Source organism: Mesoplodon mirus (genome assembly GCF_964341445.2).
Source record: "Mesoplodon mirus genome assembly, chromosome: 13".
In the NCBI taxonomy this organism is placed as follows: domain Eukaryota; kingdom Metazoa; phylum Chordata; class Mammalia; order Artiodactyla; family Ziphiidae; genus Mesoplodon; species Mesoplodon mirus.
In genome coordinates this window covers 33,544,547-33,564,606 of record NC_138989.1, presented here as the reverse complement: position 1 = coordinate 33,564,606, position 20,060 = coordinate 33,544,547, and the positions used below count along the sequence as shown (strand labels likewise).

General features: G+C 42.6%; 1 protein-coding gene across 7 annotated transcripts in view; it reads right to left on the bottom strand.

Moving 5' to 3' along the window:
• Positions 1-20,060, bottom strand: part of EPB41L3 (erythrocyte membrane protein band 4.1 like 3) — a 140,744-nt gene that overhangs the window by 25,581 nt on the left and 95,103 nt on the right. For all 7 annotated transcript variants that reach the window (XM_082641689.1, XM_082641692.1, XM_082641688.1 and 4 more), the window contains exons 6-12: positions 19,509-19,584; positions 17,277-17,495; positions 16,835-16,922; positions 11,232-11,384; positions 7,046-7,143; positions 6,166-6,341; positions 2,508-2,728 (exon numbers count right to left, since the gene is read on the bottom strand). In XM_082641689.1, coding sequence (XP_082497815.1) covers positions 2,508-2,728; positions 6,166-6,341; positions 7,046-7,143; positions 11,232-11,384; positions 16,835-16,922; positions 17,277-17,495; positions 19,509-19,584 — 1,031 coding nt within the window. The remainder of the gene's footprint in view (positions 1-2,507; positions 2,729-6,165; positions 6,342-7,045; positions 7,144-11,231; positions 11,385-16,834; positions 16,923-17,276; positions 17,496-19,508; positions 19,585-20,060) is intronic.

Genomic DNA, 20,060 nt, shown 5'->3' with positions numbered 1-20,060 from the left:
GTGTTTCTGCCTAGTGTCCTGAGAGCATGGACATTATCTGGCCTGCTTTGTGACGGTTATCCAACCCTGATTTGGTAAATATACAGACAGAGGGTAAGAAAATGCACAAATAAAATTATATCATGGATCTAGTAGAATGCAGAAGTGTCTCTTTTTTGGTATCAGACAAGTATGTCTTTTCCTAATACGCACATCTGACGTTAAACGCTGTGTCTTAAACAAGACCCTGCATAAATCTCACTGAGCTGAGGATAATGTACAAGTTACAAGCCGCCTTCTGCCTGTGGAGGCTGCCCCGTCACCTGGGGTAATCATTAGTGGGGAAACACACCTCCTCTCAAAGGAATCTAGGGACCAGTCGCTTAAGAACTATTTTCAGTAATACATTTGCATCTTGGTTAAAAAATGAGCACCTTCTACGTTACTTTTTGAAGATAGAGGAGAATGAAATGATGGCTTAATCTTCCATGTTGCTGGTTAGAGTGGTTTTTGAGCAGCTTTTTTTTAAAAAATTAATTTTATTCATTTTTTTTTGGCTGTGTTGGGTCTTCGTTGTTACGCCAGGCTTTCTCTAGTTGCGGTGTGCAGGCTTCTCATTGCAGTGGCTTCTCTTGTTGCAGAACCTGGGCTCTAGGCACATGGGCTCCAGCAGTTGTGGCACATGGGCTCAGTAGTTGTGGCTCGTGGGCTCTAGGGCGCAGGCTCAGTAGTTGTAGCTCACGGGCTTAGCTGCTCCACGGCATGTGGGATCTTCCCGGACCAGGGCTCGAACCCGTGTCCCCTGCATTGGCAGGCGGATTCTTAACCACTGTGCCACCAGGGAAGCCCTAGGGTGGTTTTTAAAGACAGCTTTGCAGTGGGGGAGATGTAGACAGCCCTTCAGCTCCCTCAGCACAAGGCCTCGGCCACGGCCTCTCAGAAGGCATCAGGGTCACAGTGCTGGCTTCTCAGAGGCTCCGGCTCTAAGAGAACAGTCTTCTTGGTCTTTCTAGTCTCCCGCGGCATAAATGGCACCAAGTGATGCTGGCTTAGGGCTCCATCTCATGTAAACAAATCGTTGATCTTTTAAAATCAAACAGAGTGGGACTCGATCGTTTTTGGAGCAAACGACAAGTCATTTACTTTTATGGGGCACTTAATCATATTAATCATACTTATACATCCCTCAGAATGGAGTGTTGGCCTGGGCGACTTTCAGAAATCATGGGACACATTGGCTTTTCAAATATATCATCTTCTGATCGTGACCTAGTTAGAACCCGCCTTAACTGAAAAGAGTGTAAAAACAAAATTCAGAACAAAGCGCATTTTAACAGCAAAAGTGATCCAAATATCCTTCCATTATGTCCTATCCTGTTTTTATTTTTGTGTTTGGCAAATAAATAATCTTACCCTAAGAAAGGATGATGGACTGGGTCACTGGGATGGTCTAACATAAACAGAATGATAATACGTTTGCCAATCTGCCCATTTAGAGGTCACTGTTAAATTCTTATCCAAAGGAGCATTTTTCTACAGAGTCCCAGCTGATTCTCTGCCCTGTACTCTGCATTTGAAGAGCCCATGTGCAAAAGAGCACTTTTGAATCAAATTTGCCTAAGTTTTAGCATAACCTCTAAGTTATACGGCATTTTTATTCTGCTGTTTCCTCTCACTCTGTTCTCTGTACGTTCCAAGACCCACTCTTGTTTCTCCATTATTATTATGTATAAACCTCCCGGTGTGTTCTTTGACTTTTAGGGAGCTGCTCTGCGACATACAAAACCCCGAACCAGCAGCAGGTTGTCTATATGGTTTTTGACTTTCATTTTCCTGAATGGTTGCTTTATAGTGATGGACCTCCAGAAATAAACATAATATTTAAAAATAAATTGACTTTTGGATGAAATGAAGTGACCAAGTTCAATGAATAAAACACCCTGGAGAAATTACTGCCAAGTTCGCCCTCCGCCTTCCCTTGCAAACTTCGACCTTAATATCCCTTTTCCAAAGCACATCCACTGGCTACCTTGATGATTAGGTTAAGATGATAAGACTGAGAGAGAGAAACAGTGGAAACAGTGTATAAGTACGCAGGCTGTGGTCACTCAGCTACCTGCAGTCAGAAGAAGGGCAAAGCAATTACTGTGCATCTAGACAAACACACAGCCCTGGGTAGGAGGATGGGGCCAGAAACAAAGAAAACAGCTTTAGTGACAGTTCTGAATTGTGAGCCCAAACAGAAAAGTGTAATTCACTACCAAACGTATTTTGAACAGGACAGCTGTTCAAAGTCTCACGTAGCACCTCAGTTGTTCAATAAGGATTTCCCGAAAGTTAGAAAGGGCTTTTGCAGAGGAAAAGTGCTGACAGAGGACCTACTAATTTAAAAGTTGACAACACGAAGGTGACTAATGCTGAGATACGAATTAGCCTAAGTCTTATTCACATTCCTGGCTTACGTCCTCAGTCTTATTCAGGAGTTCTTTAGAGAGTGCACAGGTCGGGGAGACAGCGGGGAGATGTACCTTTCCCTCGGGCCGTACGGCAGCGACTGGTGTGGCTTCCTCGGCCTTTTGCCGTCTGTCGTCTTCCTCGTCCCGCTCCTCCTCTGCCTTTTTCTCCGGAGTCACAGTGGTGATCAAGTTGGTCTGAGAGATGCCCTTTGTTGTTATGTACTGGCCAGTACCAACCTCTGCAGCAGACACAGAATCCTTCATGTATATTTCATGGTTTTCATTCACTGATGCTAAAAGCAAATACAATTGGAGAAAATAAAGACCAAAACAGTTAAGTCAGAAGACAGACGGATGCCACCCATTGCTCCCATTACAGCAAAAATACCCCTATAAAATACCAGGTTTCTCTTCAAAAGACAGGTCAGCCCTGCGGGTACTCTCATCTAAGCAACGCCACAGATTCATCTTTCTAGGACACCCATAACTGCGTTTAAGCGTGATTTCAACGCTCATCTCTCAAAGCCACCAGAATAATTTCCATCCACTCTCAGGCTCTCTGGTGAGGACGTGTGTGAGGGTGGAGGTGAGTGGAAGGATGGGGGGCTGAGTGGCCACCGAGTCTGTTACCCACAGAGTAACAGGCGGGGCACCAGCACCAGACACTTCGGGGCAAGTTCCACAACAGTAGACAGACAACTGCCCTAGTGCACTTGACTTTAAACAGAGCTTTGGAAGTGCCACTCATGAAGGAGCACTGAAATGTTTTTTTAATTATTGTTACTATTACTAATATTATTAGTGCTTGGAAAGTCTATCACTTCTACAATATAAAAGCTACATAAGTAATAATGAAAAGGAACCATCTGGGCAGAGATGATAGAATTCAGATGGTAACTCTTTTCAACTGAAGTGCAGAAATGTTTTAATTTCTACTGTGCTTTAAAAAGACTACCACGATATGCATACATTCATTCATCTCTAGTATTTTGGGAAAACAAGACAAATGTTGCTAATGAAATTCATGCAAGTGCAAAGCACGCAAACATAAGAGAGAACACTCAGCCTCTCGTCCCAGCTAAAATGTCTTAGTGAAAGAGATGCTTAATTTAGTTAGACTTTTGAAATGTGGTACTCATTCTTTTAGGTTTTAGGTACCATAAAATTTACTGAAATTTAGAAAGGCTGCTTTTCAAATCATAGGCAAAATTTAATCTGCTTTCATATTTTAGGAAGTTTAAAACATAAATGTAAGAAAAAACTCTGAAATCCTTTGAATAGTAAACCATTTTACTAAAATACCTTCACTAAGATATTTTACATCTCTTACTGATGATGAAAAAGCTCATAGGAGACACAGTTTCCTAAAAGGCTTGTTAGGCTGTTCTAATAGAAGATGCAACCTTGCAAAAAGCAGTTTCTATTCCAACATGCAGCCATGGCCCCCCAAGCAGCAGCACAGAAAACATACGAGAATTGGCAGGACCCCAAAGAGTGAGAGACAACACATACTAACATCACTTTTGGGCAGGGAGAAAGAGACAGCATGGAATTAGTACATTGATTTCACAATTGTCTTCTGTCTTCTCAGCAATCATTATCACACAGAAGGTCACAAGGAAAACAACATTCACAACAAATGTGTCCCCTTGGGTTCACATTGCAGGACAGAGTGGATGACATTCGGGGAAAACAGCTGTGATTCTACACAAGTTCCTCCAACAATGACTTAGAGAACACACACTAGTTTACACAGACTCTTCAAGGAAGAGGAGATGAGGCGCCGCCAAGAGAAAGTGTCATTGTCAATGTGAATTTTTCAGTATCTTAATCTGACTCAAAACGGTCCTAATAAACAGTTTTTCCCAAAAGTTTGGCTCTCAGAGATTCTAAAAACGGGACATTGTTTGTTTGTTTTTTTTTTTTTTTTTTTTTTTTTTGCGGTACGCGGGCCTCTCACTGTTGTGGCCTCTCCCGTTGTGGAGCACAGGCTCCGGACGCGCAGGCCCAGCAGCCATGGCTCATGGGCCCAGCCGCTCCGCGGCATGTGGAATCTTCCCAGACCGGGGCACGAACCTGTGTCCCCTGCATCGGCAGGCGGACTCTCAACCACTGCGCCACCAGGGAAGCCCCGGGACATTGTTATAGAAGGTAGAGAATGGTAAGACTGACTTCCTAGGCCAGCTCACAAAAGCCTAAAGAATGATTATCAATATACCTACTGAGATCATTATGATTACATCTGTAACAAGACTGCTTTCACCTACGTCTTATTCACTCTTCGCAACAACCTGTCAGAGGTGGCCTTGATCCCACCTTACAGATGACGACTAAAGCTGGGACCTGCAGACAGCACATCATCCACCCACCGCTGTACAGACAGACGGTCTGGACATCGGTCTGAACTTATCTACGCTAGGTGAGCATTCTTCCCACTTCACTAATATAATTTATAACAACGATACAGCACTCGTAACACAATTTTTACTTCCTCTAAGTATCCCTTTGGGAGAGTAAAGTCTTCTAAATCAGGTGATCCAGGGAGTTCACTTCCCTACAAGCCACATCGGGGTTTGGCGAAATGGAAGGAAGAACTGAGACTCCATGGTGAGTGGGCAGCAAAAAAGGTCAGGAGGGAGGTGATACCAGGCACCTGTAACTTTTATTTGTTTCTATTTATGCTTTTGCTTATTACTAAAATTGTATACACATGCCAGAAACTTCTCTTTTTATGTGCCCAGGATAAGTCTCCTATAAAACATCTCACCCCCAAGGCGCTCTGGATTAGGAGGCAGAGGTCTGGCCACAGTCGTGCCCTGGTGTCTGGGGGGAATGGTTCTGGGGCCCCTGTGGATAACCAAAGTCCACGGATGCTCAAGTCCCTTACACAAAATGGCATACGTAGTACAATGAATACAGTTGGCCCTCGGTGTCTGTGGGTTTCACATCTACGGACATAGAGGTTCCGACTTTCCTATAGCTGCCATGTCTTGGAGCAGAAAGCATATCTGCATGTAACTCTGGACAGCCACAGAAGACTGCTCCACAAAACAAAAGCCCGCTAAAAACTCATTATTATGCCTTAAAAATGCTACTTAAGTGATTCAGTGACTCTCTCCCTGTGGTACTCACACATCTGACTTAACGGTAGAGAACATTTATACAGCAACGCTCTCCCAGTCCATCTGGTGTAGTAATTAATATTAACCAGGACAATTTCCTTAGAGCCCTTTGCTCTGTTATTTGAATGTCATCCTTTCTATCAGCTATTATTCACTGACTGATAAAAGTCACGCTTTATTCATAACATTTTTAAAGAAACAGAGATAAATCTAACGCATGGTTTTCTTTCGGAAACAAATCATCTAAAACAAACCTGATAATCATTTACCATCTGCTGAAAAGAGAAACAAATTACTTATAAGTATGTGATTACTATATTTAGAATGAGAGCACCCTTCTCCAAATTCAGGGTGCCAGCTTATGAAAGCTACTTCATTCCCCAAGTACCATTCTTTTGTGTGATTTTATATAAACCTACCAAGAACAGACATTAGACTCACAGAGGCACCTTTCTGGGGGGGGGCTGGTTAAAATTGGCCACTCAGCTGAAGACCAACAAGTGCTCTTCCTTTCACGCTATCCCAGAACACCTATGTCCATCAAAGGCTCACGATGGTTTCACGCTGCTCGGTAGCCACTAGCGATCATTAAGGGGAGCAGTGCCTACCTCCATCCAAGCTGCGAGACATGGTATAACGTTTGCTGGACGAGCGTTCGAAGTAAGGGGCTGGGCGGTCTATCAATGCACTAGCTCTTCTGGTTTGGGCTTGTGTTCTGCCACTGTAACGAAACTTGGAACCCAAGGTAAGGAACTTCTTTGGAGGTGCTTCTGGTAACAACAGTCTGGAGATATTAAAGGAAAAACATCAGCAAGACTATTAAGCCACACACTAAGAATGCTAACTTAATGACTCTGTTCTGAAAGGTAAAGTGCTTTCTGTACTCAAGGTTGAACCCCCAATCTGCCATTCAGTGAACCTGATTTTATAAGGAAAAAAAATCACTTCACACAGTGTATATCAACTAGGGATGTTGTAGAGAGGCTAGAAGCAAACCAGGGGTGGAGTTGGACTAGATGAATTTGAACATCCTATGGGGCTGGAGAGTCTGTGGTTCTACACACCCAGAGAGCAATTAAGTAGGCGATGTTAGTGAAGAACAGTGATAATTTATTATTTTATAGACACGAATCTGAGGGTTTTAGTACTTACTGTATGTGGGCAAAGGGGTGCATGGTATTGAAAAGCTACTGAAAGAGTAAGGAATGGATTGGACATCGGAAGTGGATGTTCTAGAAAAATAATGAAAAACCACTAAAGATAATGAAGGGGAGATGAGACAGATAAGTATCCAACAAATTAAGGAAAATCCTTCAAATTTAGTCAGAAGTTCTTTTAGGATTTATCAAGAAATCTGGCGGCAACAAACTTGAAGGAATAGAAAGGATCTTGTGGTCACATTCTTCTTTCCAACAACCTTTTATCAGTGTAGGTGATTCCAATCATTCTAATTCTTCCTTAGGAAAAACCAAAATGATCTCTACCCACCTGAAAAATGTATGGTGTTCCACACACACTTTCCATAAACGCTTGGCCGCTCTATGGTTGGGCAGCTTAAACCCGATGGTGCTTTCAAATTGTTCAAACTAAATTTAAAAGACATATTGAAGAGTAGAGTGAAGTTTGGAACCATAAATAACATGAAAGCAAATAATATACAAAGTCAAAATACCACCCACAAATTTTTTCTTTACTCCCTAAATCAATTGCTATACACAGATTTCATGCTATACACACTCATTAAAAAAAAAATCTCGTATCTATTCCTTAAAATGCTGCAGGTACAACCACATTATGCATGTAGTAAATGTTTCACGTACAAGGATGAATCTTATGAAAACTAAATGCAAAAAAAGAAGAATATTTGTATTCCTTCTAGAGACCAATTTGTCCTGATCTGATTTCTAAGCCTAATCTTCATAGTTTCTCTCTGACATCATGACTTCAGCTGGAATGCACAGAAATGAATAAAATGTTTATAGTCTACAGCATTCTCAGGATGACATTTTCTCCTTGTATCTGGTCTGGAAATATGCACATATCCTAGGTATTTGATGACTTGGTATCAGATACTGCTGATTTTATTTGTGCATTCTAATATGGATTATCATGTTAAATGCTAACATCTCTCAATATTATACAGTCGTCCCTCAGTATCCAAAGGGGATTGGTTCCAGGACCCCTGTGGATACCAAAATCTGTGAATGCTCAAATCCCTTACATAAAATAGCATACTATATATGCATATAACTTATGCAACCCTCCCATATACTTTAAATCATCTCTAGATTACTTATAATGCCTAACACAATGTAAATGCTAGGTAAACAGTTGAAATACAATGTGAATGCTACGGAAATAGTTGCCTGCATGCAGCAAATTCAAGTTTTGCTTTTTGGTATTCTCTAGAATTTTTTTTCCCGAATATTTTCAATCCATAGTTGGTTGCATCCACAGACGCAGAACCCTGGGATAAGGAGGGCCGACTGTATAAGGTCAGGGGTTGGGAGAACACATTTTCATATTTTGCAGCACGTAGAGTTCAGATGATACTCCATCGGCCATTTGCTTTTTCAGGGTGAGATAGCTAACTTCCTGAGTAATATATTTTAATATTACTATGGCAGATACTCAATAAATTTTTTTTATTTTCTAAAGACAGGATACATCAGGCCACTAGAGGGCAATCATCTTAAACAGTAAAAGGCTTCCCAAAAGAGCTCAAACCCCCCAGACTACTGGTATAATCGATAGCAAAAGTAATTTATGTGGCAAAGAATCAAGGGGAGGGGTCCTGTGCGAGGTATGTGAACTTTAGCTATTCTGGACCTCTGTTTCTTGTTCACTGAGTGGGACTGGCCAGGGGGAGAAGGGGAAATGCATCACAGGTGGCTCTAAATGCAGTTGCCTTCCCCATTTTCTCCCTCTCTCTGACGTTCCTGTCCAGGGACGGTCATGAAACTCACCCCCGTCCAATGGACCCAGTCAACCGACAAGCCAGAGGAAGGGACCTTGACTAAACCATCCTCCATTTACTCATCCTGCATCTCACATGGACGACACGCCATGCTAAGGCCAGGGGTTTTACAGAAGAGTCAGCTAGCTCTTCCCGGAAGAAGCGGGAAGCCGGGAGGATAGATTCTCTTACTGCTCTGTCCTGCTCAGCACAAAGGTGAGAGAGATCCCAGCAGTTTTTGAACGTTTCTCTCTCTCTCTCTCGCTGTGCTCTGTATCCACTTCTTCCAACCGCTTCAGAGCCTTCGTGCCCCCAGTAATTCCTTCTCACTCATTCTTCTCAGCCTATGAATATGGTTGTAAAAAAGGGGGGAAAACCGACTTTCTCTGAGCGTGTTTCTGCGGAACCAGAATCACTGCTAAGTGTCAGGAAGGGAAGCCGCTGCTGCTTCACTCCTCGCCTTGCCGCTACCCGCCGGGGGTTCTAACTCTTTCCCCAACTCTTACTGCCGCGACAAGACCTGATCGTCAAGGTCAACACTTCCCTTAGTTCCCATCGGAGCACCTCCTCTGTGCCGTCTGGCACTGCTGGTGAACCAGGCTCCCCGAATCTCATCTTCCTTATTTATCATCCATGACTGTTTCTGGCCCTTCTTCTCTTCTCTGGCTGTTTTTCCTCATCTGCCTCTGGTCCTTTTCTGCCTACCCCTCCCTCAAAAAGTGGTATTATCCCGAGTTTTTGTTTTAGGATTTCTTCCCCTCTAACTTCCTTGTTCTTGGTAATTTCTTCCAGGCCTAAGGCTTTGAATAAAATGTATTATACAGCTGATGACACTGTTTAAATCTTATATTTCTTACTATGCAAGGATCACCCCCACCCCAAATCTGTCCCAGAGGAATTTCAATCTTGTTTTCTGAAATTCTCCCTTTTTCTCTCTGGTAGTATCATCACCATTGACTTCGCTCATGCAAACCAAAAACCCTCTGATTATTCTGGACTCTCTTCGTTCCTCTTTTGATCCTTCCCCCATCCTGTCTCCAGGACCTACTGGTTCTGCCTCTGAAACCTCTCAAATGTGCTTCTTCCATTCTATTCCCACAGCCTCTGCCCTAGTTTAGGTCCTATCACATCACATTACTAAGTTGCTGAATTTCATCCCAAAATATCCATCGAGTATGTCACATCCCAGTTTAAAGTCCCCACGGCTCACTATGGTCTCAAGATGCACTGTTCCAACTTCCCCGTCTGGCCTCTCACAACACCTACGCTCATTTCACGTCTACGGAACGTTATCACACTTGCATCGTGATGCTATAATTCCAAGTGTGTGAGTTTTCTCTGCTAAACAGAAACTCCCTATAGGGCAGGAACAAGGTCATATTTATCTTTCTATTCTCAATGCTCAACACAGTGCTTGGCAATATACAGATGCTCACTTCATGTTTCATAAATCAAACATACCTTGGTTATAAGTTTAACATGCAATCTTTAGGAAATATTAAAAAATGACTTTAATTTCAGATATTTATATGAAAAGCTCGTAGAATATTTCAGTATTCATAGGCAAGTTTGATTTTATATTTACGTTAAACACGATTGCTTGCTTTATAGTCTTATTCTTTAAACTTTTTTTTGTACTGAGATATAACTGACATTTAGCATTATTTTAGTTTCGGATGTACAACATAATGCTTTGATATTTGTATATTTTGTGAAGTGACCACCACAATGAGGCTAGTTAATATCTATTTCCACGCAAAGTTACAAATTTTTTTTCTTATGATGAGAATTTTTAAGATCTACTGTCTTAGCGACTTCAAATACACAATACAGTGTTATGAACTACAGTCACCATGCTGTACATTATATTCCATACAGTGATTTTTAAATTGTGTTTTCCACCAGTGGTGAGGTTAATTTTGAAGACAGGAGATAATTCTATATTGTACCAGAAAATGTTCAGAAACTAAATGAGCTGCAGTCTTAGAGCTTCAACTGCCTCCATTATATTAACTACACTAATTAGAACTTGGACATATTTATTATCTATTATGAGAAAACAGCAGATATTTACTATATGTCAAACCACTAAGGAGGACATAAGCTGACCATGGATGGATGCTTCTGCCTAAGGAGCAAGGATTAATTAACAATTTTGATTCTTTCATTAGCCTCTCTGATTGAAAAACAAAGGGGAGAAATACATTAGGCTACAGAACTTGCATAATTTGTACCCAGTGTCATTTGTTCTAATCTTTCTTATACTTTGATGCATGTTACCTCTAAGCTATTCCCTTTAGGGTACTATCAGATTTGCAGGACAAGAGAGGGGACACGGAGACAGATCAACAGGACCGATGGGAAGAAATCTATTCTTTATTCACAAAGAGGTTTAGCAACTAAGAGTTTCTTTTATACCGCAGCTTGAAAAATACAAAACGTTATTCATGAATCTTGATTTTCCACTGAAATATATAAAAAGAAAAGCCTTTCAATTAATGTATGCAGTGGGTAAAAACTAGAACAACACAATAAAAAAGAAGAGAATATCTTATTTATTACTATGTATTGGACAAACCTACAATAAGTTCTCTTAGGCATTTAGCTATAACTCATTATGTCCTGCCATGTTCAGAACGTGTGAGCAGGGAATTTAAATTTTTGTTTGCTCTTTGGTAACTTTCTTCCCAACGTACATGCAAATTGGGGTCTACTTACCTCTCCCGGCCGGATCTTAATGTAAAAGTTGCTCCGTTTGTATGAAATCTTTAGAACCTTTGGCCAGGCAAATCTGTTGATGCGTAGTCGGTCACGATAGATCAACAAACCACTTGCACACACTCCTAACATGATTTCAACTCCTTCAGAATCCTGGAAAATGGCAGCAAGAAACGATGGATGAGCATCTCACCTATTTCCATTTATGGTGGGTACACTACTTAAGCCTCCAAGTCAGAACCTATAATTAACTACCTGCAGCTCTAATCTAAATATGAAAAGTACTGTAGCACTTAAAAACTATTACCACTAAATAATAGCCTTTTGATGAAAATATTTATCACTATGGAGATTTGTTAGTGTAAACTCTGTTCTCCCAGGTATCTTGGACTTACACAGCATGTCAACACCACACACAGAGAAGGTCACCCAGGTGAAGGTGTGTTAGTAACAGTAACGATCAGAGCCTCAGTTCTTATTACTGAGTGCCAGGCACGGCTCTGACCACTTCACATACATTGTTCATCTTCACTAGGATAATTCTGAGATAGGTGCTATTATTATTCCCACTTTACAGGCAAGAAAACTGAGGCACAGAAAGGTTAAGTGTCCATCCCAGTTGAATATGGGCAGCCTGCTTCCAGGGGCAGGACTTTTAACTAATACGTACACTAACACAGAGACCCCCATCCTTTCCGATGAGTGTTTTGGGGTTTGCTCCTTTAAAAAGTCTTGATTCTCTGGGGGCTTCCCTGGTGGCACAGTGACTGGGAGTCTGCCTGCCGATGCAGGGGACATGGGTTCGTGCCCCGGTCCGGGAGGATCCCACATGCCGCGGAGCGGCTGGGCCCATGAGCCATGAACGCTGAGACTGCACGTCCGGAGCCTGTGCTCCGCGACGGGAGAGGCCACAACAGTGAGAGGCCCTTGTACCGCAAAAAAAAAGTCTTGTTTCTCTCTCTCCGCGACGGGAGAGGCCACAATAGCGAGAGGCCCATGTACCACCAAAAAAAAAAAAAAAAAAAGTCTTCTCTTTTTTTAAAACTTAATTTTATTTATTTATTTATTTATTTATTTATTTATTGGTTGTGTTGGGTCTTCGTTGCTGCATGTGGGCTTTCTCTAGTTGCAGCGAGTGGGGGCTACTCTTCGATGTGGTGTGCGGGCTTCTCATTGTGGTGGCTTCTCTTGTTGTGGAGCATGGGCTCTATGTGCACGGGCTTCAGTACTTGTGGCTGGCGGGCTCTAGAGCGCAGGCTCAGTAGTTGTGGTGCACGGGCTTAGCTGCTCTGCGACATGTGGGATCTTCCCAGACCATGGCTCGAACCCGTGTCCCCTGCATTGGCAGGCAGATTCTTCACCACTGCGCCACTAGGGAAGCCCTTGATTCTCTTTTTGTATACCATTACTGTCAGAGTAAAATTCGAATATAAAATAGTCTTTTTAAAGTAAGAGCATACTCCCCAGCAGGACCCCAACACACACTCACCGCCCAGTGGTGCTCACTTAACCACTTGGCTCACATACATAAATACAGATGCATTTAATATATGCTTATAGATTTCTTTTAAAACAAAAGTGGGATCGTGCTATATTTGCAACTTTGTTTTGCTGCTTGCACAGTCCATCTTTCGGTCACCTCCTAGAGATGTGCAATGAGGTGTCCCCAAGGTCATCAGAGATGTTATATAAAGCTCAGGAGACACCCCACGAGCAGTCTACGCCCCCTCAATGTTGTGTCCCGGTGAAATCAGGGTAAAGTGAACATCTGTGGTGGCCTGGAGTGGGGTAAGAACAAAGCACAGAAGGCAGTGCTGGGTGTGATGTGCGGTCCCCACCCCCCGTGTCTCACTGGCTGTTGGAAGCAGGGTGTCGTGGAGGTGAAGCTGAGGTCTGAGACACAATCATCGGCGGGGCTGCCCCGCTTTGAGTCACTGCAGCCCCAGCAAACGCGGGGAGGGAGACATGAAAGAATCCAAACGGGGGCTTCTGACTCATCTGTACGGGGGTGGGAGGGACTGACTTCCTAAATCTCACCAGTGCAAAGCACAAGATGAACATTTCCAGAATCAGAAATAAATATTTTGGTCCCTCTCTGGGAACTGTGAGGTTACACATACAATTTAACTGATTTAAAATGAAATGTTTTTCCTTGGAAACGTATCACTCCACTAGACACGAAAATCACTCTATAGAAGTGGAAGGACTTGACGGCAGGATATTACAACATAATCAGATTTGAGGGGAATTCAAAGGCTCTACCACCATTTATCAAGGGCTTTAACCTGAAAGAGCAATTTACAGAGCTATGACCTGATGCTGGAAGTAGGGCGGTGGTGGTGGGGGGGGGCACGATGGACCCTGAGATCTAGCCGATCTGCTCCCAGGACCACACAGGCGACCCCCCAGGTCCTGAGCAGAAATGTCTGCATGATGAGCAGGGTTGCTGGAATAACGGCTCCTTGAGTCACCTTCTTTGTGATGAAGAACATAAGTGTAGGAAGCACCCTGGGCATTTACAACCTCTTCCATTATTATCTACTTTAAATCACTCCTTAGTATCTTTGAATCACAAGAAAGTGGAATCCGTTTGTGGGGAAGATCGGAGGCTCCTGCGATGCATCCTCCCTTGCCGTCTCCCACACACACTTCTCTGGGTCCCCACAGCATTAATATCGCCAGCACAGCCCGAGCCAGCGGTGCTGCCACTAACCCCATTCCTCTGCCTTCTCCAGACCCAGGCTGGTGGAGAGCAGCCTCTGTTTATCCTGCTGACCTGGCCACGTGGTCAGCACAGCGCCTGCCTAACACGTGTTAAGCCACTACTTGTTTGCCGGAAGACAAGGCAAACGAAGAAAGAAAATGGCAGGAATAAGTGGAGCTTAAAATTGATGAACGTTTCCATTTCATTTGTGGCACAGCAACCAAAAAAAGCATACTTTTGATGTCAAGGTTACTGCCGCAGCCCACAGCATTGTCGTAGTAGCTTGATAAATCTTCTGTATCAAAAGCTATAACCGTGGTCTTTCTTGGGGACGTGTTTCCCTATCAATAAACATATTTAATGCTCCCTTTAGCAGGGAGCATTGAAGGAAGCCCTGGACAGCCTCAGCCTGTCCTAATTAAAATAAACGAAGGTACTATTTTCTTAACTTAAAATCACTGTTCCATCTTTCCCATCCTTTATTATCTCCTGGTCCACGGGATACCCGATATGGATTTATAACTACATTTCAGAATCTTATATGAAATAAATGACTCTGACAGAGCCTATTCAGAGTGACATTATATGACAAACAAGCAGACAGTCTTCCTAAGAAAAAAACCAAAGCACTTAGAACAGGTTTTCCGAACCAAGGGACCTTCACCTAATATGGATATTTATTCTTCATACAGAGCTGTGGAATCCAAGATCACAGTTCAGAATTTCTAACTAGGTCCTAGAGCTCAGGGCCTTTCAATACTATCAATGGAAGAGAAGCATCTCACTTATTACCGGAAATTAGCTCTAATTTAACTCAGTAAACTTCCTTCTTGAAATGATGGAGGGCGTCTGCATGAGAAAATGAAGTCCATAACCAAATCATTTGTTATACTTAGTATTCGCATGAAATCCTATCACAGGCTGCATTGGCACTTCCTTAATTCTCTCTCTTTTTTAATTGGCATAATTTCAAATCACATTATTGAATGACAAAGCAGCCATGTATTTTAATTCAGTCGCTATAGCCATGTTAAGTGATTTCATTTTTCCTGATAGGAACACAGATACATGCTGAGTTGCCCTTCTCCTAAATGGAGGCCCTCACCTTATATCTATTTATTTATTTTCCCCTGGGCAGTAAGTGAGTCATCGTGTGTAATGTGACTCAAAAATAGCTTTCAAGTCACTCAAATTTCCAGGCTACCTTCATTTTTGTCGTTTCCTCATCTTTTAGCCACGTAGGGAAGAACTCTAAGAGAAACACAATCTTAGTGCGTGTCCTTATTTTCTTTTTAAATCCTCATCCTACCTTATATCTGGCATAAACTATAAAATGCTATGTTATCCGAGCACAAAGTAAGTGAAAACATGTAATAATTAACTGGCAAGTAAACAGAGGTACACCTGTTGTAATTACACACAAATGTCAACGAGCTTGGCTCTCCCGTACCAGCACCCCTGGTGTGAGCCCTAGCCAATTCTCAGAGATTTTGCTCTTGTTGAGGCCTTCAGGCCTCAGAAGTGCTCACCCTGAGTGATGTACAAAACGATCCACAGACACAACCAATTCGACCTGCGTCCATTTGATCCTCACCATCTTCTTGTCCAAACTCACTTTCAATCTGTCAGGTCCCCAAATGCAGCATCAACAGAACGTAGAGATCATAGATTTTCCTCCTAGGGGGTCTCCAGGGTTGTTGAGATGTTTGCCTAAACAAAGCTGGCTGAAACCCTCTTCATTTCTTGGCCCCAAACTTGACTGTGTAAGACACTCGCTCGGCTGGCAGCCTGTTAAGTGCATGTTCTTGTGAGCCCCGGACTGTGTGATCATGGCCACCCTGTCCGCCCGAAGTAAAGCCACATCCTCACCCAGGAGTGACATCATCGTGTCAGCCCATATCAGAAGAAGCTGTCTCTGAACTCCAAGTACTGATCTTTTCAGTGCTGCTGAAGTACCAGAATCTATCCCTAGGAGCCTAACACATTTCCTATATTTTGCCGATAGAAGTTTTTGGGAAACCTTGCCTCTGCTCCCACAGCACTTCTATTCACAGCTGTTCAGATAATAGACTAACAGTCCATACGCTCACTCTCTCACTATTGAAAAATACAGAGATTCTGGAAAAAGTGTGACATGGAGTAAAAGCTGCTGATACATCCTCCCAACCTCAATCCAGTCCAATCCTGACTTCTCTCTTCACAAGACTCTGGAACCAAGATACAGCCTCAACAATTCATCCATCGACTAGGCAATCTTTTCTTTTCTTTTTTTTGGACAGGCAGAGAGGATTTATTTATAGAAGAATTATTTATTACAGAGAATGTCCTGAAAATAAACTGACCAAACACTACAATTAATGTGCTGTATGTAAGGATGGAGAACCATTTTATTACACACAGTGACTGAGAAAGTTCAAAACAAAACAAACCCAAAACTATAGTGCTTCTCCAGTTCTCCCTGCCCTCTTATCTTATCTCTTCCCTCTTTTTCTTTCTTTAAAAGACAACTTAGGCAAAAAAAATAAATAAAATAAAAAGGTGACAGCGATGAGGTGGAGAGCAGGGCTATTCTGGGACTCAGAGCTTTTATCAGCTCAGAAGATGGATCAAAGCTGTTCCCAGGAAAAGTGAACCACTGTGTTAGACTAGGCAATCTTAGCCTGGCTGGTTAATTTTAACTGAACTTCAAAATAATCATCATATTTCAAAGCACTGATTATTTGTCACAGTATCTAAACTTTACAGAGAGTTTCTAAAATTTAACATGAATTTTCTGAGTGCCTGGTGGGCGTCACAATGGGGCATACACAGTACTTGGCATATAACGTTTGTGACAGCTGGGTCCTGGACACTGTTAAATAAAATTAGATGGAAGGCCTGGAGTTTAAAAAATGCATACCTTGGCATGATGTAAATCCACCCCATACATGGAGAGCTTTTTGGCATTTTCCAAGAAATACATCTCTGCTTCTGCGGGTGTCATGCCTCTGATAAGAAAAAATGAGAGGTATTACAATGCTGTTTTTTTTTTTTTTTTAACCTGGTGGAGCCATAATATTTTCCACTTAGCTCCCTTGCAAGTTCCCACAGAGGCACCAAAAGATTTGTACTCTGGGGGAGGCGGGGGGAGAATAGCAGGAAAATGGCTTTTAGCAGAAACATCACAAGGACATCCCGAGTAGGAGTGTAACTACCCAGAACTGTACCAGGTCCAGAACCTCACTCTGCTGGGCCCCACCCTTAAGGCACTGACTTCAGTCCCGGGGGAAGCAGGTGGTGCAGGGGATGACCACCCACCGAGCACAGCTTAAACAGACGCTCTCGGGCCTCCTGCCGCTAACCTGTGGCTCTTGTGCAGCTCGATGACTTTGTCTTCTAGATCTTTTGTGTGGTTTGGCGCGAAGCGGAACTCGCTGATGTAGTCACTGCCACACTCATCTGGGTCATAGTCTCCCAGTTCTGACTGGACGGTGTACGAGCCCAACGTGGCAAGGGTGACAGAGGAGCAGGGCAGCCTGCCAGACACGATGTCATCGCGCAGCTGTAAGCAGAGGTAGTACCTTCCAGGAGCCAGAGGACGGGCAGAAAGCCAGCGTTAGGAGACTGGAAAGGAGACGGCCCAGTACAAAGTGGGCGGCAAGCAAGCACTCCCTGCAGAATAATCCACTAGGACACATTGTCTAGCATCTGGATCTGGATCTGGATCTAAATACTAGGGGAAGAAACTTAGCTACAAAATACAATATTTAAGGGCATCTAGAGGCAAGTTCATAATAATACAGGGATTCATTGATGAGGCACAGAGTAAAAGAAACCTACAGACTATCTCTCTAACATTAAGATAACGTTGAAAGTCAAATAAAATCTCTGGTGGGGGAAATTATAATAAAAAAATGGTGCTCTTAAATATAATGATTAGGCCCCAACTACCTAAAGGAAGTCTCATTTTGCTATCTAGACGAAAGGTCCTGCCACACGACCAAGACAAATTGCAGGTAACTCAACGGCTGTGCCATCGTGAACACTACTTGCAACGTCCTGCGTTCCTGATGAGGGGACCTTTCTCCTGGGTCAAGGTCTCATTTTTTTCTTTAGATAACTTCCTAGAATTCAACCGTTACGAAGACTAACTTTGAAGAATTATTACCTTAAAATCTCATCACTAGAAGTAAACAATTCTAAATTGGGGGACTATGAAACATTTTCCATATAATTTTGCCAATATCATATGCAAGTATCTCCCTTAATAGCTGACTTTTACCTTCCCTGTTATTCTGCTTCTAAGAGTGACAGATATACTAACAGTAGAAGACTCCAAGGTAAGTGGGAACATTGATGAATTTTATTAACAGTCTTCATGGCCCAGCATACGAGTATAAGAATACAATATACCTTGTACCTTTCACATAAGAAATGGACCGTTAATCTGTTGAAGCTGAGGACTATGATAAAGCGTTAAGGTCCCCTCTGAATACGGTTTTAAGCTGATTATATAAGTAAATGCCATGTAATCCAGATACAAAAATTTCTACACATTTCACAGGCCTTACACACGACACAAATGGAAAGGAATCATGCACTAGACTCCAACTCAAAGTATATATACGCTCTCTAACCATAAATTAGCTACAATTAAATAGTTCCTCGACTACTAAAAAGTATCTTTATATAAGAAATTACAAATTGTTTTTTGACTTAATGAAAATATAAAAGAAATCTTTTGGAATTAGTTTTTCCCCTTCTCCTAACATGTCTGCTGAAATGATTTTTCATCATAGCAAGTGACTAAAGCTTTCTGAGTAATTTCTCTTTCCTGAAAAGTCTGCCAAGAAGGGTTGTAAGGCCACACTGCACAGTATCACTCTGACTGGCTATAAACTTACTACGAAACACAGTGAGAAAACCAAGGATTCCAAAGTAGAAAGCATTAGAAGAGGCCTAGAGGGACACACAGCAAACCCAGAATGGCCTCAAAAAGAGATTCTTCCTTATACTCAAAGCTCAGTCACCAAGCCAGACTGTTAGATTCCTTTCTTGATGCCTTTTCTCTAAAACGAATGAAACATCGTCCTTGTATACAGAAGGTGTGGAAGGTACACTCTTAGGTGTGCACGTGTTTATGTGCATTTGTGTGTGTGTGCGCGCACGCCTGTGTGATTTTTTACAACAGCCACCACGTATCAGACTGGTTATATAAAAAGGCATAAGCATCCGAAGACACACTTTTGCTCTAAGTTTTGAAGCAGGAGCACTAGGAATTGTCATATCATTTAAGGCTGAATCCCATCGAGTTTGACCGTGGTGGGTACATGACAGCATCTCAGTTCTGCGTGTTTTCCCACCAGCGTCGGGCAGAGGGAAGTAACAGCTTAGCACCAAAGACTCAACTGGGAACAGATATGATTTGGCAAATCTTCTCATCGGATGTTTGCTCTCATTCAGTTGCCTTTTGTTTGCCATGTCAGTGTGGATGACTGTAAGGTTACCAGACGTAAGCCTGCCCTCCTCCTGAGAATTTAAGAGGAGCACAACTCCCAACATGCCTGCCTTTTCCACTGACAACTTGCAAATACCTGGTGATATCTTCAGAGAGCTGGGAAGGGTCTGGTGGGTAAAATTTCACATTAAATGAAAAGTGCCAAGCACCACCTGCAGAGAGGAGAAAAAATCAGAATAAAGTCTCAGACAATCTCTTTGTACTTATTATACTAAGCGGTAGCTAGAACTGCCCTAACTCCAGGCACTAACACCCAGGCAGCTTTTAATCATCAATGGAAAATAGGGAAGTCTCCTTTCAGTGAAATTCACAGGTAACTCGAACTTCCTCCAGTTTCTAATCTTCTGCCCCATCCAATCCTTTACTGGGGTTTCTAACTAGCAAGGAAATTGACTAAACTTCCTCCCTTTCTCAGAGACAAAGGCCCTGGGAAGAGGGGAAAAAAGTAAATGAGACAGATAAGCCTCAATCAGACCGAGTCTAGGGCTGACCGGATCTATTCTCTGAAGTTCTGGAGAGCTCACATACCAACATTACAGCCAGAATCCCATTTCCTTTGTCCTTTCTGCTTTGTTATTACAGGTCAGATCCCATAATAATACATGTCAAGGGACTGTCCAGGGTATCT